A 26,411-nucleotide genomic window follows, 5' to 3' on the forward strand; every position below is an offset into this window, starting at 1 on the left:
GTCACCTAAATTCAGAATAACACATAATGATTGGTGCTAATAATTTATACTGCTATCAAGACCATTGGTCAGGAATCTGTGCATAGCAAAAGACAGTTATTGCTGTCTTCAAAATATTTAATTGTTATAGTCATGAGCAATTGGAAATTACTATTTTGAGAGCTTCTGTCCCCTAGATGTTTAATAAAGCAGATTAGAAACTTATGTTATTCAAACAAATCTGAATTAAAGAAATCTGAACAAGCCTTCAGAAACTTGTGTAAAATAAACACATTTATTAACAAAATGTTATTACAAATAGAATGCAATTCTGTCATCTTTGCTCACTGATTGCCTTTTGCAGTCCTGAAAACAATGATACTCTTAATTAAATACAATACTTCCCTTATAAGACTTACAAAGATTGCCCATGTGCTAAGTTCAAGTGCTTATTTTAGAGAAGATGTATGTTTTTTAAATTCTTCATCCTTATCATCAGGAATGTTTTGCAGATAGGTAAAATTGTTACATACTTGCACTTTAACACTTAAGTAAAATATGAATAATACTTCAAAAGTCTTTGACAATTTTATTAACAAATATGTTTTAGTTAATATGTAGTGGCATAAGATTAAATTCAAAATTAATAAAGTCAAATATATACTTCTGCAGATATAATAAGATAAAAAAAATAGTATTTTAAAAGTCCTAAAAATCCATCAACATGTTGTTACCTTCTCTGTGCTTTCATTATTCTTTCAAACATGGTGCTTATTCAATTTATTTCAGCTGTAAGGCTTCTACCTTCACCTCTGGCTCACTTAAGAATCCATTAAAAATTTATTAATTCCTTTAAAACATGCAAAAAAAATACAACTTCCAGGAAGAAGAACCACATAGCCAAAGAGCCACAGAACTCACTGCAAGAATATCGATAAATAAAACATTAGTTAATTACAGTTTAAGGCTAAATCCTTGGCTGGTGGAAATGGGCACTCACTGTCTACAGCAGAGCCCAGATGCACCAGTCGACTGCCAGCTTCAAGTTCCAAGTCATGGCAAGTTGCTTTGTCTCTCCATAAAGCAGAATATTGTCCATCTCAACAGTATTTCATTATAATTCTTACGCATCACTAGGAAAATTACATTTTCAAAGACAATATGTTGATTTTGAGTCCAATCTACATTTGAAAGTAGATTTCTCTGAACAGTTAAAAGAAACCTTGGTTCAAATTATTGCATAATATGAAAAAAAAAAAATCACAAAAGTGCATATATGTAGTATGGATGTACATATACACGCAGAAGGAAGCCACACTGCCACTTGCAATGCAGCCAGCTGCCACTATGAGGCATTTATTGCTGTAGATACAGGCCTGTGTTGGATCACAGGGTATATTTACATGAATTTATCCCATGGTTTGAGAGACCCCACGAGAAGTCTGCATATTAGGGAAAGGTATAAGGTCTGGAACACTTTATTTTTGGACCAGCCTCACTGAAATTGCAGAATTACAGTTTTATTGCAAAAGGTAGAAACTATTTTGCACCAAACTAGTACCTAAGTCAGCATATCAACTTTATGGACCTTAGACAAGCAGATATTAAATGATGTTTTTCCGTTTTCCACTAAGTTAATTTGGAAGAAACAATATCACATTTCCCATTAGCTTCTAGATTTCTGAAGTGGACAAGTTTAGAATGGCAACTGAACACACTGAAAGGCATCAGCACTAGGAGTAAAATGGTTACTTCCAGCTCTTAGAAGTCCCTCTCAATTACATTTCTTCAGCAAGTGAAGAGTTATATTTTTAACTGCAAGCATGGTCTCTGTGCAGGTTGGTTTGATCAGCATTTCAGGAAGCAAAAATCCAAAATGGCCAGTGTCACGCAGCTCAAATGCAAAAGCATACGGGATGCCATTTTTGTAGGCCCAGTCCATAGAGCTGCCAGAACTCACATCTGAAAGAGGCAATTCAGAGAAAGCATTAAAAAATATTAAATCAAGGTCATTCTGAAATCACCAGAGGGTTAGTGTGGCATTTTGTCTCTGGGACTCAGTATACTTGCAACTCCAGCTCTTGCTTGCCCTGATCCTGAACAGTCTTCAGAGAATAGTATGAGCACCCAGCACCCAGTGAAATGTGCTCAACACTATATGGATTAGACCCTTCATTTTAATAGGAAAAAATATTGTAACTGCTTTGTGTACAGCAAACCTTTAATAAAAGAGAGTATCTAGAATAAAGCCTCAAACTGTTCTTGTCTCCATGTGAGCAGTCAGAAGCTTTCTTTCCACAAAGATGTCCCAGCTGGACTGGAGAGCTCTGCATGCTCCTAAGTTTAAATTGGGTTTTTTAGGAAATTCATTTGCAGTGAGAAGAGGGAAAGCTGATAAAGTAATCTACCATCTTTTTAAAATGCTTTCAAAATTCTTTTCATTTGTTTTACTTTCTCACCATTTCCTCACAGCATGAGAACGTTTGCATAGTTGGTGTCTAATATTAACAAACCTTCCTGAGGAAGTGTGCTGCTTATGCTTTCATTATCTCCATATGTTAATTACCCAAGACACACTTTTCTATACAGATGCATCTCTCACGTGGCCTGCTGTAATCTGTGCAATTCTGGCATTAACTCACACTGCTTTTCCTTTGACATAGTGACTGAGTGTGTAATGAGCAGTGCAGTGTAATGAGCACAAGATGATGACTATGCTGTGAGATGGAGGCCCATGATAAGTGGAACTGTAGCTGAAACACAGCAGTGGCAGAGGAGATGCAAGAGGTTACTTCTGTAAAGTCTTTAGCTTTTCACTTTTTCAATGTCTGTTATGATTAGCCATGGCATTCAGACCTCAAGATTTCAGTAAAGAAAAAAAAGTGTCTTGTTAAAACCTTTTGAACTTCTTTTTCTTTTACCTCTCTACAGAGAACTTGCCTGACAAGTGCTGTTACAACTTAGTCGTGCATTTACAGTATCTGATAAAGATACGGTTTTCAAGATCTTCGTTTTTCTTTTTAAAAAACCCACAGTTTTATATGGTATGAATATGTTATTTGCTGGCTTTTGACTCTCAAGTGTGTTGCATTTCAATCTCTTTTATTGCATCAGTTGAATTAATCTTACTGCAATCAACTGACCGAATCAGTTGCAAAACTTTCTTCTGCCTTCCTCACAATCCAAAACCAGAACAAAGATCATTTTAAATTGTGTTTTCATTCTTTGTTATAATAAGGGTATTTTCCTTCTTACTGTAGGAAGGTTAAAGTCACAAACCTGCAGAGGGAAACTTACACAAAGTGCTGGATGCAGGGCCATATCTGTATCTTACACCATAGGCTGATTGAAGAGCGTTAACAGCATTATAGGCTGCTGATTCCTGGGGAGGAGAAAACAAACACATAAATTAGACTTTGAATTAAATACTCTGTTGTGACTGGAACCTGAGTCAATGGATCATTGCCCTCCGGTGCAATGCTGTGCTCCATGAGTCCATGGCAGCTAAGTTAAAATGACTGCAAAGGATAAATGCATTATTTATTTTTAATGACAGCAATTCCCTGAAAAACTTGGTTTGGTTTTTTTTCATGGCATAAAAGAGCTCACTGCACCATGAGTGATCAGATGTTAAGTATTTGTAATTATAGGTATATATGTCAATTTAGCGACATGACAAATTTAGCTGACATGTAAAACCATGAGATTAAATAATCTCTTTTTTTATGCAGTTTAAAAGGCGTGCACGCATTTTCTGAAGAGGAATTTCCAGTTCACTAAACCTTGTCTCTGCTGGGCTTGTGAAAGAGAAATGATGTCTTGTTGACACTCACAGTAGTTCAATGAGCAGAGTGGGAAGAAGGAAGGAGACAAGTTCCACTCCTGAATCTCTGATCAGCAGGTAAATGTTCACTGCTGGTCTAACTTTCTCTGGGGCCTGATGATGTAGTCTTAGGGAGCTCCTTCCACTATTTCAGAAATGTGATTTCAGTCCTGTACAGGGGAAATCAGTGCCTACATTGCAACAGCTTGTGGCTGAAAGGCTGTTTAGGAGGTTCATGGTTCATCCTGTGAAACTGTGGGAAGAAGGCCTGGCCCATGGAAAATTCTGAGAGTCACATATGGATAGTGCATCGAAACACACGGAAAGGATGCACATATTCAAAAGGAAAATGAGTATTACCCCAAAGAAAAATATATTGGTAAAGATGCAATGAAGGTTGAGAAAACATAACCATCTCTCTATCGAAAACAGGAAATTGTTTGGAGCTAGAAACTCTGGACTTTGAACCACTGTGTTAAGCTGCAATGGTGGTTTTAGTTGATTTATTTCCTTGAACAGAAAGTTTGTTTGGTTTATACAAGTTTTCATTAACTGAGTCTTTACCTTGTTATTCATCACGCACAAAATTAATACACTGGGGAAGGATTACCCTATACTTGCTTTTCCATTTATATGTTTTTCCTAACCTTCCACTTGTTTGCCCTTGTCAGTAGTTGGGATTCTGACTTAATCCTTGGTCTGACCCATGCAGGCTTTGTCTGTCCAAGTAGAGAAGCCAGAGAAAACGGCTTTAAATGTCATTCCGGAAACAAAAATAAGTTCATTTTCACTTCCTGATGTGCAGGTAGAGCTTTGGAGAGTTTATTTTACACAGTAACTCCTCTTAGCAAATGCAAAAGGACATTTTTACTTCATTACAAAAATTTGTTAGGCACAACCAGGATTTTTGCTTGTTTAGCAGGACAAGGGTGCTGGAGACTGTGACCTTTTCAGCTCGACCTCTTGCCACCTCCACGAGAGTGTGTGGAAGCAAGGACAACTTAACTCAGTGTAGCTGGAACTTCTGCAGGGCTGGGATGTGGCTGTCAACCAGTGTAAGGGCTAACCTCTGATTCACCCTAAAACCGAAGATGAGAAGGGCCTGTCCTGTGGGAGAAGGGAGAAGTGCTGTCACTTGGCACTCTTCCTCCAGAAGAATTGGAGTTCTTGACCTCTGAGTTGTGACACACAAGACCCGTGATGGAGTTGGAGTTGTTGGACCCTGTGAGGGTGGCAGGGTGGCAGTGTGAGGTCACTGTTCTGTGCAGAGGCAGAAACTATCTGGAGGTCAGACCAGGGCCATCCCAAATCCATGTCCTCCATGTGGGCATGCATCCCTGGGCACTGTGAACATGCAGCTGGCTTTCACTGTTAAAGCCATGTGCCCCAAAAAGGGACAGTTCTCAACTGCATCATACTGTGCAGGTTGGATCCTAAATAAATTCACGCAACCAGTCTTTGAACACCCTCAAGCAGAAAATGCCACATAAAATTACCAGATTTTTGCAAAGATGTACACAAACTCCGTCATGCCATATAAGTTCACTGCAAACACTAAGGCAAATGACAGTGCAGGAAGAAAATGGATGAAAATCAGGTGAAACTTAAAACTCTTGAGATGGATGTGTGTTTCTGCTGGTGTTTTTTTCAATCTAAAAGAGTACTTTCATTTTAAGCATCTTAAAAGAACAGATTTCAGGAGAGTGTTAATAAGAGGGTTGTGCTTAAATTAGAAGAGAATATGCATGTTGTGATCAGTACACAGCTCTCCAGTTTCAAAGCAGCTCTGAATAATTGAACACTTTAATTGAAATGGTAACTGACAGCTCACTAGAATGATCTGACCCAGACAGAAACAGCTTTTCTTCTGCTCAGAATTAATTGTAGCCCACTGTAAGCACCAAAAGCTATTTATGTGCTATGCATCTGGGGTCCTACTGTTTTCCACTGTACACAGCCCATGTAGATCAACAATGCTTGTTCCATCCATGTCAGGAAACAGAGATCTATCACTTTCCAGCTCACTGCAATTTCCAAGAGAACTGGAGAATCTGAAACCTCAGCCTAAGTCATCATTTTTGAGACTGAAAATATAAAATACTGTACATTTATGAGCCACCAGGTGATGGAACCTTTGGTTGTAGGCAAGTATTAAAACACACAAATAAATAAGCAACAAGTATTCCCTTAATTTTCACTATGATGCCTATAATGAGTTTTATATATGAGTTTTTATAAAAAGAGGAAATTACTTCAGTTTTTATTTCAACCTCCCTCTTGTTTTTGACCAACTGCAATGAAAAGAAGTATGAAGCTCAAATACTGACAAGATATTTAGAATTGGTATTTGGCTTCCATTTGCCCATGGGAATTGTTTAAAATAGTGTATTTTTTTGGTTTCCTTTAGGTCTGTGCTCCACTCTCACTGTTGAGAAGCCTGATCCAAAGTCTTGCAAACCTGAAGAACACCTGCTAAACATCAAAATTGGGCATCCTTTGGTCTAAAAGCGATGGGTGGAAAGGCAAAATGTTTACGAGCTGAGGGGCAGTTATGTCCCATCTCAGAGTGGAATGATCCCTTAAGCAACAAGAACAACAAAATATATTGGTGTGTGTGAAAACTCTCAGATAAATCTTCCTTCTTCTTACAATGAATTTCCTATCTATAGCATCTGCTATTGCCTTATATTATTCTGGACATTTTAGTCAGATACCCAATAATTATATACGTGCAGAGAAGTTGCTGATTCTTCCCAACACTACGTCTTTACCTTCATCTCTATTGTCTGTTCTTAAAAAAAATATGCTTGCACCTGCTGATCTTCAAAGGAATGAGAACCTATGATTTTAAATTCCCAGTCTATGTTTTTTTGCTAACTAAATAGTCATCGATTCACTTGGAGAATTCCTTTCTCCTTGCTGTTCCCCAAAAGAGTGTGAAGGTAGAATAAAAAAACCCCATAAATTTATACACAGTCAGTACAGGGTTTGGTGGTCAGTCCCCACAAGTCTCATATTTTTACCTCCTCTGGCTGCTTAGTTAACCTCTAATTTGCTCTGTTTCACAGGAATGGCATCAGACAGAAGAATGTTTAGTAGCTACTGAAATTAAATGTCTCAACAGAAATAAGCTTACGAAGAGAGTTTAGTTTGTGGAGTTCTAGCTGCTCAGCCCCTTGAGGGAACAGCTGAGTGAACCTTCAGTGAAGCCCCAGGGACTGACAACATAATTTATTCTGCACAGGATAAATCTAAGGTGCAGTTAAGCTGCTTTGGAGAAAACTAGCTTAAACCAGCAAGTTAAAAGTCACTGCAACTTTCAAGGTCAAAATAGGAGATAAATGGAAAATGTAATTTTAGTCAGGACTGAGGGTGAAAGAGAGAGGCTTGCAACTGGTTGGTACAATGTGGGTCTGTGAGCAGGAGCAGAGAGCAAAGCTTTGCCACGTATCGCTCAGAGAATATGCCATAAGGGGGGGTGTTTATGAACAGGAGGCTGGCAAAAACAGACCTCAGACTGCAATCAGAGGGAATAGTTCTGCATTTGGATGAGCATGGAATACATGAAATGTACTCATCTGTGAATCAATAGGCTTACATCAAAAAATGTGCTCTCGTTAATTTATTTTTCTGATATACACAAGCTTCTGGTTTAAATTACCTGCTTGTCTAAAAGGGTTAAAAACACTATGTCTGACCTGAATTATACATAGTGCAATTGAAGGTTTAATTTTGGTGAAATCTAAGAGATTCCTCATTGAATTGATAAACAGTTTCAATTTTATTTTGTTCAAAATATTGAAGATTATTTTCTTTGTGCTCCTAGTGTTTAAGTTCTGTGCATGAAGAGACAGAATTTCGGCTAGATGCCCAAGGACCTAACTATGAAATTCCCATTACAGTTAATTAAATAAAATTATAATAACTATAATTAAAACTTAGGGATTTTTCCTATAAAGTAATTTAAAGGCACTGATGGATAAAAGGCATGACCCCATTTTAATCAAATTACCCCTGACTCCTGGTGAGTGAAGGTTATATAACCAGAAATGTGATTGCAAGTGGGTCCAGAATAAATACTACTCAATATTATATATGCACAAAGTATTGAAGAAACAAGTCTCCTCTCAAAACAAAATGTATGAAAAAATATACAGAGGAGCATATTCTCCAAGTTTTAATATACTTACCACACAGTTGAAGTTTGGAATGGTTGCATATTTGTAGGAGTAAGGGTACAGCAGCATCTGTGCATATGCATGGAAGGACAAATAGGCTTTTATTTGTTTCCGGTGTTTGCGAAGAAAATGAGCAACAGCCTTTACTTCAGGTTCAGACTCAGGAAAAGGACCACAATAAGTGTCATCACATGGGTGTAATGAAGCACCTTCGTCTAGATGTTGAAAGAGAAAGTTAGTTGGTGGTGAGCAATCACAGAGAAATTCCAAGGCTCAGCTTCTGGCTCAACCTCTTTTGGCCCATGTGCAAAAGCGTGAAAAGCAATAAACAAATTCAATTGCTTTCTTGTGCCTGATGGGCATGAGCCTAGGAGACCTCAGTGCAGCAATCTGCTTGCTCATCTGGTAGACACACCAAGCTCCCATTTGGCCAACTACACACAATTCTCCCCAGAGGATACATTCTTTCAAACTGAAAACGAGAACCTGACTTCATTGTATTAAAACTATTGATGGGTCTCAGTTGGTCTATTTGAAATCAGAGAGCTATACCTCTTTCATTAGTCACTGCCAGGACAAATCTAGCCTTTTACAGCTTTTAATCTATTACCTGCTACAATGGTGGTTACAATGGTAGGCAAATGTGCTGGGTTTGCATTAATTGATATTTGGTGAGGAGGCTGTTGACAACTTCAACAGGGATTATCTTAAAAACATAATAGTTCCTGACTCCTGTCTATTTTCACCCCTGCAAACCTTGTGGGAAAAAAAACCCAACAAAACAAAAGCTATATGGGATGACCGCTCAGTCAGCTAAAATAGAAATCACCTCAATTCACACAGGCCCTAACTTTGCTTCAAGTTTGGGGCAGGGGTTCAGTTTTGAGGATATCTTTATGTCAACCTGCTCAGGTGGCAGCAAGCTGCACAACAGTAACCTACATATAATATCCCATGAGGTACTGAAAGACGAAACTTAGAAAAAGAGATGTGGTAGTAGCTCCTTTATAATTTAGCAATTCTGGATCCAAGCCATCGTCTCATTTACAGCTTAGGGCCTGGGCCTAAAAGAACAATATTTATGCAAATCTACTCTGCTCTTTTATCTGCTGCAATTTCAAAATACCACACAATTTACATTGACCTGCAGAATAATAATAGTTGGTTTGCAAACTTCCCTGGAGCCATCAGGGACTTACAACAACAGTGTTTTATTAGCTTTCCTTTGTGTAGTAAGTACTGCCACCTTCAATTAATAAAAAAAGAGACATGTGTGAGAAGGCATAATGATATCAACTAAAACAGGGTTATGCAATCAACCTAATGCCAAAAAAAAAAAAAAAAGTGGAAGAATTTCATGCTGCAGTTTCATTTGTAAGATTGTAAGATGAAAATTGAGGCTACCATGCAATGGCCACAGGTGGGGATTTCAAAATCTATTAGTGCTTGGATCACAGTGGATATGGAAGGGTTATAGAGAGGGCAGATGGTCTTCTCCATGCAGAACAGATGGCCACCAAGTCATCCAAATCCCAAGAGCACTCTGCCTCGATTTCTTTTCAGATAATATAGCTACAGGAGAGCTATTTAACAGTCTCCAGAGCCTTTTTTTTTTTTTTAATTTTTTTATGGATACTTCATCTCCTGTTCCGGTGTTGTATATTCTGTCTCGGCAATGGATAACACTGTTACTAAACAGTGGATTCCTATGGTGGTAAAATGATGGTAAAATGACCCAATGGTAAAATATGGCTCACTTTAGAGACTTCTAGGGAAGGAAAAAAACCTCTCTAAACTGTTCAGCCTATTATGGTGAGCCATGTGCCATCCCAGATGTAGTTAATGCTTTACCTTAAGAGATGCTGGCTGGTAATAAAGAGGAGGTTTCCATGGTGTCCTTGGATAATGTAAGGATATGCTCAATTTTCATACTGGAAGTTCTTTTAAAGTAACTCAAGAATGAAAAAAGACATTTCTAAGTTACAGTCATGAGAAACAAATGGAATTGTGTAAAATGTTACCATGCTGCCTTATTTTTGTACCTGATACTGTACTGGGGGAGGACAAGTATCCTCTAACATCCATCATGAGACGCAATGAACGAAGGAAATGTGTGCCAAGACTGATAAAACTGGTGCTTTGGTACAGAATGAAGACTGAGAGGATGAAAGTGTTGGAGCATGAATTTCAAACTTCTTGCAGCCGCTTCTGCCAGTGTGGGATACTGTCCTCAGTGAGCACAGTATTGTGCTCACATTATTGATGTGCTGGAAATTTTAACTCCCGCTGTTGCTCTCCTGGGAATTTGGATGCAACCGTTTTACCTATATTTGCCCTATGACTTAAATTAATTCTAAGTAGCTCATTACTTGCTTTAAAGTTGCTATTATTTCATTATCATTAAACCACTGTACTAGTTATTGCACATATATGTATACTGCAAGGAGCATTTCTACCTAGAGTTCTTGCTGCCAGTATTCATGTGGGTCTGTGTGCAATTTGTGTGCACTGTTTTCAGTACAGGTTGCTGCAACATGAAATCTAGCAGTGATATGGCCCTTTGCTTGGTCCCTAGAGAGTCATAAAGCTTACATCAAAGTCCTGCACTAGAAAGGAAGAGGAAAGCAGATGGGATGCTGTGCTATCAGCACTGACTAGCTCACTGCTGATAGTGTGTGGTGGCTTTGCTGAGGCCAGAGTCTGCCACAGCACTCCTGCCTGGAAGCCCCACTGTGAAGTCCAAGCCTGTCTGAAAACTCTAAGTGCGACTGAACTGAATGTAAAGGTTTTTAGAAGCACATGCGGTTTTAAATGTTAAACACACCATGATTACGCAAGGCTCAAAGTGTGATATGATCCAGATTCTTCTCTGACTCATCTAATGTCAGATATTAAAGAGAACACCAGGTGACTGGTTAGGATCATCTGAGTACCAGTCAGCCCAGTTCATGAAAGACCTTTTTATTCTCCATCAAAACAGACAATCAGACAGACTTTGGGGTCCAAAGCAGGAAGCAGAGCATGTGCTTGTTGGGATGACAAGCAGACTTGAAAGAATTTTTATTTTTAAAACTTGGGGTAGGGACCTGTCCTTCATGTTCAGTGCAGGGGAGAAATGCAACAAGTAAGGGATTACAACACACAACACGTGTGAGTTTCACTAAGCCTAGAAAAAATATTTTGAATGAAAACTAAGCAAACATTTTTAGGACTGAATAAAAAATGTGTTTTAATACAGTGGCTTGGTATGAGGAAGAGGGAGGAGGAACACAAGAAAAATTAATTAGAACTAGAAAGAAAATGCAGTGGGTATTAATTTTGCACTGATAGGTACCTAACACACATCTCTCAACACGCTATAAGAGAACTGATCATTCCAGTTATGCCAATGGCTATCTTCTGAACAGTAAATGGGTGTCCACAAAAAATACCTGCAGTTGTGGCTTATGCACTTAAGTGAATAGTGGTAACAGTGATGCAGGACTGGTTCATTTTTATGTTGTTTTTGCCGTGTAAAATTGCCTTAAAGATTGTGATAGCATCCCTGGGCTTGTCTTCTCTAACAGAGAGTTTCTCAACTAACACAGGCTTTCTGTAAATGCTTCTGTCTCAGTCCTCTCCTTAGAGTGGGTAGAGTTGAAAACAATTTGAAGCAAATTTCACGGGTCCATACTGGATTGAATGTATGCATCTGCTCACATTCACTTTTATCCTTACAGCTCTCAAAACCCTACTTAAAGAATCCAGCTGTGCAAAGCCAGACTGTACAGTGCTCACCCCTACTGCACACAGAGTATTATGGAAACATCTAGAGACTTCCAGGGGAAGAGGGATGGGCTGAAAACAGGGCTCTTGCACTACACAAACACGATTTCTTGTCTTTACAAGCTTGTCATGTAAATAAGGAAGGTGGACTAATGTTGGATGAGAAAACAGCTGCACAGAGAGCTGAAGGAAGTTCCTTAAGATAGGAGAGCAGGTCAGCAGGTATATATTGCTATATCTAAGTGTTCTTACTTCCTTACACCAGAACTTTTAGGCACTGCTTACCCCCGTGTGAATTGCACTATCTTTAGGTAAGACTTAATAAAACACCATTTTTTTCTCGGTGGACCCATTCCAAATCTTCTGGTAGTTATTTCGTTACTGCTGCTTTTTCTATGCAAAATTCTGGCTGATTTTTATTAAGTACTTACAGAAGTGCTGGGAGTTTAAAATTGTATCTCCATGCATTTAGAAGCACCTTCTTTCTTTATTGAATCACTAATAATAATGGCCTTAAGGACACTGAGGCCAGCAAAGTAAGTTTGACATTTCCAAAGCTAAAATAATTTCAGAGAAATGGCAAATTGAATAAAATGAAGTTTGAAATGTTTCCTGAAACTGCAGTTAGGTAAATCCTGAAAAGTCACAGTTCATTCTCAATGCTATGCTTCATATTATTTATATTATTGCTAAAATACAGAATAGTTGTATGTGTGATTTAAAAAATTTTGCCACATTCTCCATGACAAGTTTTTACTTATGATAAGGTCTCTTTTCCCAAGGTTGAGAACTTATATTTTTTCAGACATTAGTAGGAAGATTTGAGTCTTGGCTTATGGCTTTGTGGGAAAGAATCTTCAATGATAGAAAAGTGAACACTCACAGCAGATGTGATCTAACCTACTTGGATAATTGTCCCTGTTGGATAATTAAATACAGGGTAATCTGAACTGGGGGACCAAAGTATCCCCATACTTACCACACCATTTCACTTTCCAGTTGCGATTAGCATCAACACCATGACAGTGAAACCTCATGTTCTTTGATCTTGTTTTTCTCCAAAATCGATCCTAGCATAAGTTACAAAATATTTAAATAGCAATATTACTCTATTTTAGCAACAATCTATTTGTACACATAACAAATCAAACCTGATAAACATATTCAGTATTCTGTTTTAGGTGGAGTAATTTACTTCCATTTTGCAAGGCAAAAAGTGATGAACCAGATTTATACAGAGTCACCTTTGAATAATGAAATAGCCATGTGATTTTTCTTGTCTGAATAATTTTTTGAGTAATACTACCACTATTACTTACATTTGTCCAGCTGAAACTATATCCATCCACATTAAATACAGGCATGATATAGAAATACAGCTGAGTTAGCATCTTTCTCATGTCAGGATCAGTCTGGTATGTCTGAAGAGCCTAAAGCAGAAAAGCCAAAGAAAATAGTTTACATAATAAAAATAATTTCTCAATTAAGTATTGTGATGGACTATGACAGTCACGAGGCATTTGGCAATACAGAGATCTGTTCTCATGGCAGCACAGACATCCTTCTAGCTGTGCCCAAAAGGCTGACATCTTCCTGCAAATGTGATTCAGACAGTGTGTGAACATGTGAAAAAGGTGTTCTAAAGACCCAATTCTCTCTCCTTCTCAGTTGCTTTCAATACTCAAGAAAATACAACTCACATTAGAGAGAAGCAAATGCATGCAAAATTTTTCTTCAAGTAAGAGTTGAAAGTCAGTGGAATAGATTATTAGTAGAAGAAATGAGTTTAGCTCCTGTAAGACAATAGAATCCTGTTGTTTCCACCAGGTGATTTGGTAAGGTCTTGAAGCATTTAAGGCTCACAATAACAACACAGCTTTTTTTATATTCAAAGTAGTTTGCTATACGCACAATTATCAATACTGGCAGTTTATTCCTTTACAATTTAGACATCTCTCTATTTTTGGAGAACCTTTAGCATATAGGTGAGCAGAAGTCTAGGTAGGGAAAGTTTTTGGTGTTTTATCCATTCTGCATCTTAGAAAAACACAGAAAAACCAGAGGATTCTCAGCAGTTCTATTTGCTAGTGCCAGAGATGCTCATTTATCAGTTCCTGGACGTTTATACTCCACATTCTCTTGCAAATACTGTCCCTTGACATAGCTGGGCATCAAATTTGCATCCTTCAAAGTTTAAGTCTTGACTTTATAAGGTGAGGAATCCAGTGCTTCACGTGGCAGGTGGAAAGCATATCATAATGATGCTGGGTTCAGAGGGATGCCTGAGCCTGGCTCCTCTCCTGCTACTGTGATTACAGCCTTCTGCTCTGCAGTATTTCTGGCCCTTCAGATCTGAAGAGTAGCATGTGTTTGGGGAGCAAAGGGAAACATTTGCTCTGAAATAAACTAAGCTAAATGCTTTTCAATTGACAAATGCTTGGGAGCAGTGTGAAGTACAGGAATTCAATACTTCTGGGCTCCTAACTATGCAGCTGTTTGAATTACTGAAGCTGCCATGGGAGCTGATGGATGCTTTGTGTGGAACACCTCTAAGAAATAACCATACATTTGGATGTCTGGGGCTGAAATTTACTCATGGAGGAGTATGACATTATTTTTCTTTACTGAGAGGATTAGTGCGAATTCTAAATACTACTTCTATGTGGTTCATTACCCGTCCTTCTGTTGTGCAGTGCTTTCTCCTTACCCAGCTTCATCTCACCCTCCCAGAAGTGCTCTGCACGTGCAAGTCCTTCAGCCTCACAGTCAGATCCAAAGCAGCACGATATCCTTGTGGAAAGCCAAGTCACCAAGTGCTGCTCCACACTGAGCTCTTCTGTTTCAGCCAGGCAAGAGGAGGGGACAGTGAGAAATAGAAGGCAAAGAGGCAAAGCACAGAATGAAATGAGACTTAGGCAGCAGCTGGAACAGGGCAGTGTGGAGCATTGCACATTAGGATGAGATTCTGAAAGAGGTATTTGGAGGGGAGAAGAGAATGACAGAGCACTTTTGAGGGGAATCTTGATGGATGGCGCAGGAGAAAGCCCCAGCTAATGAGGAGGTCATAGGTTCCCTAGTCCATTTGCCAAGAATTCCCCAAAAATTCTGTGCTGGTATTTCATTTAAATTTGATTTACTTGTATTAAAAAACCATATCAAGTCTTCTAACAGTGTTGGATAAAAAAATTGGTGTTCAGGGGACTGCAAAAAAATTAGTTTTGTCAAAACATTGATTTGTCAAATCAATGGTTACTCAAAAATAATGACCATGAAAATAAGGACTGTGTGTCATTGCAGAGAAGCAGAGAATGTGTATTGAAGTAAACAGGGCACTATGTTCATTAGGCTGGCCCTGCACTTAAATGTGCACAGGATTAAGAGCCTATATGGCAAGTATGGATGTTAAACTGGTAAAACTGTTCTTACAGATGGAAACAGAACCAACCATGCTCCAAAATGTGAGTCAAGGAAAATGAACATTTTTATCTTGCTTATGTCAGGGAGAAGTAGCTTCACTGAGGAGGAAATAAAGCAACACACACCACTTCCTTGATTTTTTACTGCTTTTCTATTTTTAGACAGTATTAGCAAATTAAGCTTTTGTGTCCCCATGGTGGGTATTTACATACCAGTGATGATGAAACTGGCATATGTGTTTTTATCTGTATTTTATATGCCATTCTTTTGCTGTCAGTTACACGTGTAATTATGCATTTTGTTACACTGGGCTATATACTGTTTTGAACTGCAATGCTGTTAGACTAAACTCTTTAAAACCCTTTTAAAATCATCTCCTTAAAATAACTACAGATAATTAATGTAAGGTAATATACTGCTTGAAGTTGCGTGAATGAATTTTGCATATTTTTCAGAACCTTTCCAAATTTGCAAGAATTGGCATAATGAAAATATTTGAATTCAATTTTTTAATATACACTAAGTTTTAAATCCTGTGAAGAATATGTTTTTCTTCCTAGGTGAAAGCACCACCGTTTAAAAACCTACACAAAATATAGGCAGCAAAATGCCAAGCTTTATAGTGACTCTGTGTTATTTTAAAGCCTGTTGTCATTGAGAAAATACTAGAAGAGACTTTGGAAAGCATTATAGTCCTCAGTAATAATCCTCAAAATTGAAAGTCTTAATGTTGGTTTAGAGCCAAATAGATAATTCAGTTCTGTTCTTTAAAGAAAATATGGGGTTTTTAATAACTTTGTTGCCCTTCTAGAGTAGTATTTCATTAAAAATATAGTGGATCTAGAGTGGCTTTCTTCTTTGAAAGCAAGCAGATAGTGTGAGATCATATTCACTCTTTCTGCTGAAAATAACTTTGTCTTTCGTACTGCTCTTATTTGCTATTTTTATTTGATGTGTGTAATCAGGCAACACAGACAGTATAATCTTTGGCAATGAGCCTTACAGTTGCCAAGGTGTGTCCTTGCTGGAGCAAAGCCCACAACGTGCCTTTCGTGTCGTGACTCGAGTTCTCCCCACACTGGTGGTGTGACCCACCTCCCCCACCCGCTCCGGCAGTGCTGAAACGTTTTCTCTCTGCTGTGACACGAGCAAGGCGAATATAAACCATTAGTGAATTAACTGCATTGTTGTTTGCAGAGAGATCTCAGAATATGGGTTGATTCTGCTTCTCCATCAGGGAATCAATAGCAGCTTTGCTGCTGATTGTGCAGAGGGCCAGACCGGCCCAATAAAGGCTGGATCGTGTTATTGGTGAGCGAACAGATGATAGAGGAACACTGCCAACACCGTGCAAGCAATCTGCCTGGGGGTGGGGAAAGGACCAGTGATTAATAGGATGGGGCTCGATCATCTGGATCAGCTGAGTGATGGTTGTTGATAGAGCTATACCGGCTTAGGCTGGCTGAGGAGATGGTCCACAGGAAATTTAATTTAGGGGACGGAGTAAACAAAAGAGCTATATTGTAAACTGCCAAGGCAATAAAGGCAAGAGTGTAAAATGGATTTAGGATGCAGTTAGGCTTTTTATAAAACCAGGGGATTGACTGAGAAGGACAAAGCAAGGAGACAGGGTTGGGAGAAACTCTGAAATCCCAGTTGAGCTTAATAAGGATTTTCTATCCCACAATTAATTATTATTAAATTTAAGTTAAATTTAAATTAATTTAACAGCTTTTGCTGTTTCTGGTTTTGAATTAAACAATCATACTGAATTAAACAGTTACTATTTTAGCATAAGGAATTGACTCCATTTACTGCTTTGCCAGAAATTGCACAAAACTGCTCCTGGCAAAACAGGATTAACTCTTCTGTGCCATTATTAAGATATCAGTTAAAACATCTTTTCTGGCAGTAACACACAATACTTCACTTTTCACTGCACTTGTTATGATGTTTAGCAGGCTGACACTATGATCTGCCATTCAGGCCTTCATTGCTACTTTATCAGTTTGGCAAGTTAGTAATTAGCTCTGTCTCTGCTCTTGGAAACAGTACAGCTTTTTATCTCTGTTTTCCCTTTTACTGCTAGTGTCCTGCTTTGGCATTCAAATCACAAGCAGAGTGGTAAGCCCATTATTAAGGCTAAGATACAGCTGAGTATTTAAAACAAATAGCTTAAAACAAAGGGTCAAATTTTCAAGGCTGAAGCTTGAACTGTGTCTGATGGTTTGTTTGGTTTTTTTTTGTTTTTTTTTTTTTAATACAAAGCAAAACCTTCCTTTCTCTTTGAAGGCATTTACCAAAGGAGAAATCCAGAAACAACTGAGAAAGAGGAGTGTGCTGCTACTACTCCTCAACACCCATAAAAAGTCTGCCAAGAAGGATCTGCAGAATCCTAAAGACTTGATTATGTAGCTCCTTAAGGATGCAAATGGAAAAGATGCTGAAGTGCAGAAGAGGCAGAGGGATGATGGTGTGATTGCAGGTTAGAGGAACAAACAGCCATTCCAGGAATCTTGTGCAAGACTGGGACCGCTCAAGCAAGGGCAGGATCTTGTGGGAAAGAAGATGCAAAGTTACACTGATCTTAGTAGAGAGACAACTATCTCTAGAGAGACAACTTCTTGGTTCCACTCAGAGAGGTAAAAAAAGAAAAAAGAAAAACCTCTCAGATGCCAAACAAGTCAAGGACCCATCTGAGGAAAAAAAAGGCCTGAGTTATTCTGAAGCACTGTGAATGCTTTGAAAGGAGCAACACAGGTTTCTTTACTAGTGACTGTATGAAATCAGTTCCCACCAAAATATAGACCTCTGAAAAATGTAATTATTGAATTTTACATTCTAATTGTTTTGCTCCATATTGAGGGAAACACAAGAGAACTCACTTGAACACAAGGTTTAATTGAATTTTTGAGACAAAATTAAATACTTCAGATACAAACAATTGCTTGTAATTCCATTTCTGGAACAAATAAATTGTCCAACATGTGGAATTTTCTTTCACGGTCCTTTTTCATATTCAGTAGTGTTTCTGCATATCAGCAGTTTTGCTGAGGCCCTAATTACTCAGTACCATCATACAGGAGTGGACTGCTAAAATACAGAGCAGAATTTCTTCCTTAGGGCAACAAATGTGTTGGAACAACAATGTAAATTCTTTTCATGCCTTGAAGAAGAACATATCCAACAGCTTAAAAGCCTTCAGGGGGTAGAATATGAATGTCCTAGTGATGAATACTTAAATAGGAATTTACAGGCGCAAGTGTCATTGAAGAATTCCTATTACAGGCACAACACAGCTGCAGTGTTACTTTTCTTTTATCCAGATCTACTCACATTGTGAAAAATTAATAGCTGCAAGCAAAATGAAAGTAGTTTTTGCCTTCTTAAGGTCATGGGTAGGCAGGAAGCAGCAGCTGAGTAGCTGAAAGTGCACACAAAAAATAATGCAGTACTTACTTTTCGGAAAAGGAAAACTGAAAACAATTTTAACTGTTTATTTGTCATAGTGAAGGTGTAACAGCAAAGGAAAGAACCTTCCCTAAACTGTCTTATTGTTGAATAAAACCTGGGAGATTCCACTGTGGTTCAAACGAGACAGAGATATTTCTCAGCATAAAAATGGTTTGCCAGAGTTGCCTTTAAAACAATGCATCACATGCCTCGTTGTGGTGGTACCATGGTACTGCACTCCATCTTTTTGGCATTGGCTTAGATTTCATCCATTAAAGAAAAAAAAAAAGGGAATTCACAACTGAGGCCCCAGATCGGGAAAGTCTTGTTGATAGTGTTCACTGCTACTTTATTTTCTTTCCCCTCAGAAGTGGTGGAGATTTTCAGTAGCAAGCATGTGCTAGAGAGATGAAGATACTCAGAGAGAAATGGTGTATAGGATGGCTGCCAAAAAAGGGAACACATTCAGAACTGAAACAGCTGTGGGGTGGAAGGGGGATGTTGAGTAGAAGTAGAAACTATTACATGTAGGTGTGAATACTGCACATGAACTTCAAATGGCAGGAACAGCATTTGCAGGATGGAAAAAAATCATGAGAGTAAGACAAATTCTGCATTGGTACCAGTGCCTCTTGCTGCTGAAAGGCTGATGAATGAAGTGCTGAGTGAAGAGGCTGGAAGAGGTGATCTCTCTGATGGAGAAAAAACAAATAGTGTTTCAGGCAGAAGCTCCTGACAGAGAAGAATGAATTAGCTAAAGACAAGTAAAGCTGAGTGTTTCAAATATAGATACTGCAGGATGAAACAGATGGATTTTTTCCTCCAGATAATGAATATATAGGAAGCACTCACAGAAATCCATTTTTTCCCCTTGAAATTAGGCAGCTAAAAAGACAGCTGGGGAAACTATAATCTGGTAAACAATAAAAATTAAGTTCCAAGGATTGTATTGTGTTTACTGAAAGAGCTGCAGACATTTGTGGAGAGATTGTCACTAGATGACTGGTCCTTCAAGGTGAAAAAACCCCAGTTTTTGTGGTGCTGTCACCACTGGCACCTGTGAAGGAGACTGCAGGGGGGTAAAACAGTCCCGGCTGTTAGACACATTTATTTAAAGAGCAACAAATATTTCACATCAAGCCAACATCAGCTAAAGAGCTTGAGCTGAAGGGAACAGACTTTGGAAAGAAGGAACACCCAGCTAAAGGGGTGAAAGGAAAAAGTACAATGTTTGTTTTGGCCTTGCATGCCTCTCATTCACTTTGGAAAATTTTCAAATTATTTGAAAAGCTCTTCAGATTTTTGAGGACCATCAGTCAAAGATACTTGAGGAATAGTGGCATACTTGTACCCAGGAAAGGTCTGGCACAAATGTCTGATTTATATGGAGAAGCAGTCAGGTCCTTGCTTTCATTCCTCTATGGTTCAAAATTTCCACTTGGAGAACTCCAAAAATGGAGATGGAAAGCCTATCACAGCAGGTGGAACATATTGTCTCAAAGAATAACTCAATATAGGTGAAATGAGCATTCTTTGAATTAATCTTAGTCTGAAACCCTGGGAGTTGTACCTGTTCAAAAGACTTGAGTCAGTTGACAAGTGATAGATCAAGTGTATAGTCTTGAGGAAACATTATTGTGTCAATTAACATAACTATCTTACACCCCCAAGATCAGACTATTTCTGAAGTGGGTGAAAAAACTGGTATCTGAATTTGATAATTAGGCAGTATTTCAAGGCTCTGGTAGTTATGGATAACACAGGGAAAGAAATTTTCTAAATCCTAAGGGACTACTGGTTTTGATGGAGCGCAGCAAGACCCAGCAATGATCCAGAATGTGAAGCTGTTTTCCTGACAGTGTGGGCTTCAGCACTGGAATGAATGACTGAGTGCTGCTCTGACTGTCGATGCAGGATATTGCAGATGTTTTGTCCATCAGGACATGGACTGTGGAATTTTGTAGAATAAATGCTACACTGGCTTTCAGCAGATCTTAAAAGTAAGAATACTTATAGCTTTACTGCCTTCTGACCACATGGCCTGAACAGTGCGGAAGAAGAGCCAACTCTTTTTAACACTGTCTGTGTCTCCTGCTTGGCCCTGCATCTGAGCGCACTGTTGTCCTGACTGAGTTCTGCCTATGGGCTGCTCCTTTAGCTGGCTGCACTCAAGCACTTCATAAACATTCTTGAGGAAGAATCTGAGGTCTTGAATGCTGCAAAATTCCTGGTAAAGACTGCTCTCTGGGGCCTGGTCCACAAGCCTAATGGCTGGCTAATTGGCAGTATGCATCCCATATGCATCCCACGAGGTGACTCATAAATCAGTCTCAAGCTGAGAACAGTGGGGGCAGATGTTGCCTCTCTGCTTCTTAGACAGTCTGCGTGTCTCTCTCGGCTCATTACTATGGAGTGAAAAGACGGGTTTCTAGCCTGGTTTTTCAAAAAATCAGTACCAATGTCAGCATGAAAAAAAATAAAAAAAACCCAACACACAACAAAACACCTCTGAGAACTGCCCTCAGCCTTTCATTTCTTTTTCTGGGGCTACATGTTTTCTCCCTAGGGGCATGGTGAAGTCCAAATGCATAATCTTGAATAATTTGGGAACTCAAATAACTGTGATCATTGTTGAGGATGGGAGAAAAAGGTGGTGAAGGTCACTGCATTTCCAAAATGTGATGCTATTTTTACCTTTCTTTGAGGCCCAGATGAGGTCACTCCTTTAGGAGATGCATTTGATCTTAATAGACATTTCCCTTACAGCTGACACTGGATTCTTAGAACATTTTGTCAAGAACAATCAGTGCATGCTTCTTGAAGATTTTTAATTACATTTCTTGAATTTTTTAATCTTAAAATACAAATTTCTGCATCAGAAATAAAGAATAACATATCTCAAAGTCACATCTCAACTATGCTGTTTTCTGAAAATATTGTATGAAAGACATCTCAAGGTTATACATCATTGAAGAGGATCAAATGGTAGCATTTATTAGAAGGAAGAAAGTCAAACCAGATGTAATGGGAATCCTCATCTGCTTTCACTAAAACTGAAACAGAATCTATTTTTGATGTTAATTTGAATAGCAGCCTGTGAACCATATATCAGGTTTTTTAAGAAATGGTAAAATTCTAAATTTGAGGTCTGGATAATTTGATAGCTGAATTCTGCTTCTCCTCTCTCAATGAATAGGAGTTAAATGTTCTTACTTAACATATGTACATATAGAGTTGTATTTATGCAAAATGGCTATAGATACAACCATCTTTGTTTCTGTGAGGGCTATTTAATTTTGGATAAATAGATGATATATCTGAATTTTGTTTCTAAAGTCTACTGCTTTCTACAAAGTAATTACACATAATAGAATATCTTTCAGTTCATAATATTTACTAACACATATTAATGTATTAGATGTCATGAAGCCTTTTTAAAAATCTAGGCTAACAAACCTTTTCCTACTCTATTTTTTTCTTTTTTTTTTTTTTTTTTCTCTCTAAATCTCTTGCTGTGGACATAAGTTCTGGCTTCATTTATCTTTGCAGGTTGCCTTCAAAGTAGTGCACATGTAATCAGTTTCCTTTTACAGTTTGTCTTGCTTCCCTACTCAACCACAGGTCTTGTAATGTTTCCACTATCAGAGCCCCTTTTCCATCCCTTTCCAGCTGAGTAAGGCTTGGATTGGGTGGTAGCCTGACTGCTATTTCACCACAGTACAGATGCAGACACTTCTCCGTGGCTCATTAGCAGGTACCTAAAACTCTGGTCCTGTGTGTGTCCCCTTTCCTGACTTGAAATTCAATGACAATGAGGTGGAGTTTGTCAGAGGCCACCAGTACAGCTAATCCTGACAGAACATCTGATTATCTTTAGCTGAGAGACTACAGACATTTAGGGGTGCCTTCCACAGAAACAAACAGTGATGTTGTTATTAACATCAGACCTATGGAATGCATACCAAGGCTACAGCTCATTCTGGAGTGGATTATAAGGAAAAAAATCAGAACAACATACAGAAAACCAAACAAAACCCACAACTCCCCAAACCATAATCTTTGCTCTCCTTTTGTTTCAAAATATAAGTAGGCTGCTTTTGTACTTTGAATTATATTATATAATATCCTGTGCATTCTCCTTCTCTTTAAAATCTGTAACTTCTGTATATTATTTCTCTCATTGTTATTTTCTTTTTCTCTAATTATTGTAATTGCCCTATATATACAGAACTAGCCTGCACAGCCGGCAGCCTCTTGCCTTCCTGTGCTCCAGCCTTACATCCTCACCTCTCAAGTCTGACCTGCTTTAGTCTGTTTTGCATTTCTAAGTAGGTGGGAGCCAGGTCCAGTTTAGCTGAACAGTTTCAGATTCTTTGCAGAAAGCGCGGAGCTTCTGCCGTGCCCAGGAAGAACACATGAGCAGCTGCTCAGTGGCACCTCCACCCTTCGGAGGTGCTCTCCCATTGCTTGCAACGAATCCACTGTCAATCAGAAACTGCCCCTTCTAGAGGTGCAAGCAAGATGCTGAGGGTTCCCAAATTGAGTAGGAGTATTTGGTAAAGTTTGAGGCACCCAAGCTGAGGCTTGAATGTTCAGTGACATTAATGCATAGAGGGTTTTCTTCCTGAGCTAAATTGCTTGAAAAGGCTTCTTGTACACAGGAACATGGATTTACCTCAATAAAAAGAAGTGTCAGAGATCACAGGGTGAAGTGAAAGCTTGGTAAGACATTTCAGGCTGCCTTCATAGTAAAAGAATATGCTGTTCCTGCTAGAGGAGAAGCCAACATCATGTAAATCTAGCATTTCTTGCTTGCCTTAAATCAATGGACTTGTGGTGCTATTCCTTAGAGTCAACAAACATGCCAGGAAAAATCTGTTTCCAAGCTGACAGCCCTTTCTCAGAACTGCCTGTAAGTACCAGGGAGGATGGAAAACTGGGCTGCCAGGCTACAAAGGTGCTTAAGGGAGGAGTTTGCCAGAAAAAGAGAATTGCAGAGTTTGAAGCACAGAAAGACCTTCAGTTTTCCCAGAATTCTTACTGAAAATTTCTAATCCATACAATGAGAAAAGTAATATTCTAAACCAAGCAACCTAATCATCTTGTCTCTCTTCCTTAGCCAGCCATTTTTGATATGATGATGAAGACTGTGAGCATAATGTATTCTCTTCCTGATGCTTTTTGCTTTAATGCTGGATTGAAATACTGCTCTGAGATGGGATGGGCAGACGAAAGTGGTACATTCTTGCAGTCTGAAGGAAATCTGTGGAGACTGCTTTTAATCCAGGAAAATGTTTTTTCCGTAATTAGAGAAGCAGCCTTACAAGCTACTCTTTGAAGATCTCAAGTAACAACCAGAAGGCTTTTATATACACACCCACAGCCTATATTGTGCTATAAGGTCTATAAAGAAATTTCGTGATTTTTATCCGACTGCCATATTGTACTGCTTTATGGGAAAACTAGTAAGAAAGAGGAATTAAACAATAAGCCTCTCTGTCCCAGCTTCTCTCCTTACTGCAGCATATTCTCCTGGGTAGGAAAGCTGCTCAGAAATTGCAAGTTAGTTCATCTTTACATTAACAGGAATCTTAATAAGAAGACACATCATTGCTGCACACCAAAATCTGGAGACCAGCTCCTGAATCTCATTTAGCCTATTTGTGGTGAAAGGTTCATCCAAACTGTAGGGGCCTCATTACTTCTGTACTTTCCCTATACACTGCCGTGGTGCCCAAGGGAAGGCCACACATGATCATATGATCATCTCAGCATTAGGGTGTTGATGATGCAGAAGTTTACTCTCACAAAATCAGAGGAGGTATTAATACATTGTAGAATTACACAGTGATGGGTGGGAAGAAAAGTGAGAAAATTCTGTGATTATAGGAAGAATCTCGTAAAAGCATATTGCAACCCTCATTATGTGCAAAATATAATGGTATTCAAGATTACTGCTCTCTACAACTACCTGAGAAGAGGCTGTAGCCAGGCGAGAGCTGGCCTCTCATCTCAAGTAACAAGTGATAGAACAGTAGGAAATGGCCTCAAGTTGAGCCAGGGGAGGCTTAGATTGTATACTGGGAAAAAATTTCTTCACTAACAGGGTTGTCAAATATTGGAACAGGCTGTCCAGTGAAGAGGTTGCCACCATCCCTGGAGGTTTTTAAAAGATGTGTAGATGTGGCACTTGGGGTGATAGCTCAGTGGTGGACTTGGCACTGTAAGGTTAACTGTTGGACTTGATGAGCTTTAAGGTCTTTTCAAACCTAAACAGTTCTGTGATTCTGTTTTGTAACTATTTTGTGACTTCAGCTTTCTGTTCCTATGGAATTATACAGAAGAGAAATGCCTCTTTTAAACTAAGTCCTTAAAACAAAAATACTGCTGAACTGATCTGAATTGGTACACACTGGCACTGATTTACCTGGGCCATTACTGAAAATCTTCACACTTTCAGGTCTTGGAATAAAATCCTGCTTCATATCTCTGCCAGTATGTATCTGGCGTATTTTGTCCTGTGCCTAGCTGTGTCTGGCTGTCACTAACAGCTCTGTTTATTAAGCACTTAAGTATTCCAGAAATAATTTTAAAAAGGAGAGGTATAATGGCTAGTTATTTTCCATACTAGTAGTGTGTTAGATCTGCTACAGCAAAAAGGCAAAGTTTGTTTAACAGAAGGAACTGTATGACTGTAAATTTTAAACACTTACCTCTTTCACGAACCACTGGCAAAAGGCTGGGCCAATCCACTCTCTTGCATGAATCCCACAGTCCATCCAGACAGCTTTCTTGTAGGGCCGTGATCTTTTACCTAACTTGAAGTGTGAATATTCACAAAATACCAACAGATTGCATTACATTAGTGAAAACACAATAATGAGAAAATAATGAGAGAAACTAAACCGTTTTCAATTTCCTCATAAAAAGGAACAAAAATTGACTGTTTTAAAAGGTATGGCCAAGATAATGTTAGGCAGGTATGCCAAGATAAAGAGGCTGATGGATGGAAAAGAACTGTAGAAGTGAGATTTTTAAGTTCCTCTTTTATGAGGAATGATTATCACATGGAGTAGGGTGAGGAACAGTGAAACTACATGAATTGCATGATAATGAATCAAATTTTCAGAACTTTTCAATAGGAGATAAAGAGAAAATACATTGAAAGTAAGGTTTTTTGCATCTTGCTGACACACTCTAATTTGTGGTCCTAATCATGTGAATTGAGAGCACATAGCCCTGAAATTTTGTCAGTAGCTAAAGAACAAGCACATGTGGCACATGCTGAGAAGGGCTCCATAGTCCTCTGGGATCCTTCTCCAGCATAACTGCTCTGCAAGTTGTCTAAAAACAAAGAGATTTCCAATCCCCTTAAATCCAAATCCTGCTAATTGAACTTGTCCTGTTATCTTTCTCCATGCATATCCAATCCAGGTAAATAGGATTTTGCTATTACTTTTCCAGCTTCCCCCCACTTTTTTTCATTAAGATGATGTTCAGAGAGATACTTAGATTTAGCAACTCATCCTTAGGAAACACTGTTAAGCTGTGTCTCTTGTGTATATGCTGTAACATAAGTAAGAGTGTCTGCCCCTGATTCCAGACTTTAGTCTCATTAATGACAATTTAATCTTTACCTTGAGTACATACAGTGGTCTCCCTTCATAGGATTTTCCAACAGAGAACATGTGAACAAGATCTGAATAAGTTCTATTCAAATAATGCATCCAGTCCTCGATCTGCAAACAAAAAAATAAAATAATTGGTTCAATCGTTTCCTATTTCATGGGAAGAAA

The 26,411-nt window shown here is 38.6% G+C and overlaps 1 protein-coding gene across 1 annotated transcript in view; it reads right to left on the reverse strand.

Moving 5' to 3' along the window:
• Nucleotides 1-269: 269 nt before the first annotated feature.
• Nucleotides 270-26,411, reverse strand: part of CPA6 (carboxypeptidase A6) — an 84,317-nt gene continuing 58,175 nt past the window's right edge. The window contains exons 5-11 of the mRNA XM_058831889.1: nt 26,253-26,354; nt 25,329-25,433; nt 13,065-13,175; nt 12,725-12,815; nt 7,993-8,195; nt 3,277-3,361; nt 270-1,941 (exon numbers count right to left, since the gene is read on the reverse strand). Coding sequence (XP_058687872.1) covers nt 1,754-1,941; nt 3,277-3,361; nt 7,993-8,195; nt 12,725-12,815; nt 13,065-13,175; nt 25,329-25,433; nt 26,253-26,354 — 885 coding nt within the window. The 3' untranslated portion in view covers nt 270-1,753. The remainder of the gene's footprint in view (nt 1,942-3,276; nt 3,362-7,992; nt 8,196-12,724; nt 12,816-13,064; nt 13,176-25,328; nt 25,434-26,252; nt 26,355-26,411) is intronic.

The sequence above is a fragment of the Poecile atricapillus genome, chromosome 2 (genome assembly GCF_030490865.1).
Source record: "Poecile atricapillus isolate bPoeAtr1 chromosome 2, bPoeAtr1.hap1, whole genome shotgun sequence".
NCBI classification, from domain to species: Eukaryota; Metazoa; Chordata; class Aves; order Passeriformes; family Paridae; genus Poecile; species Poecile atricapillus.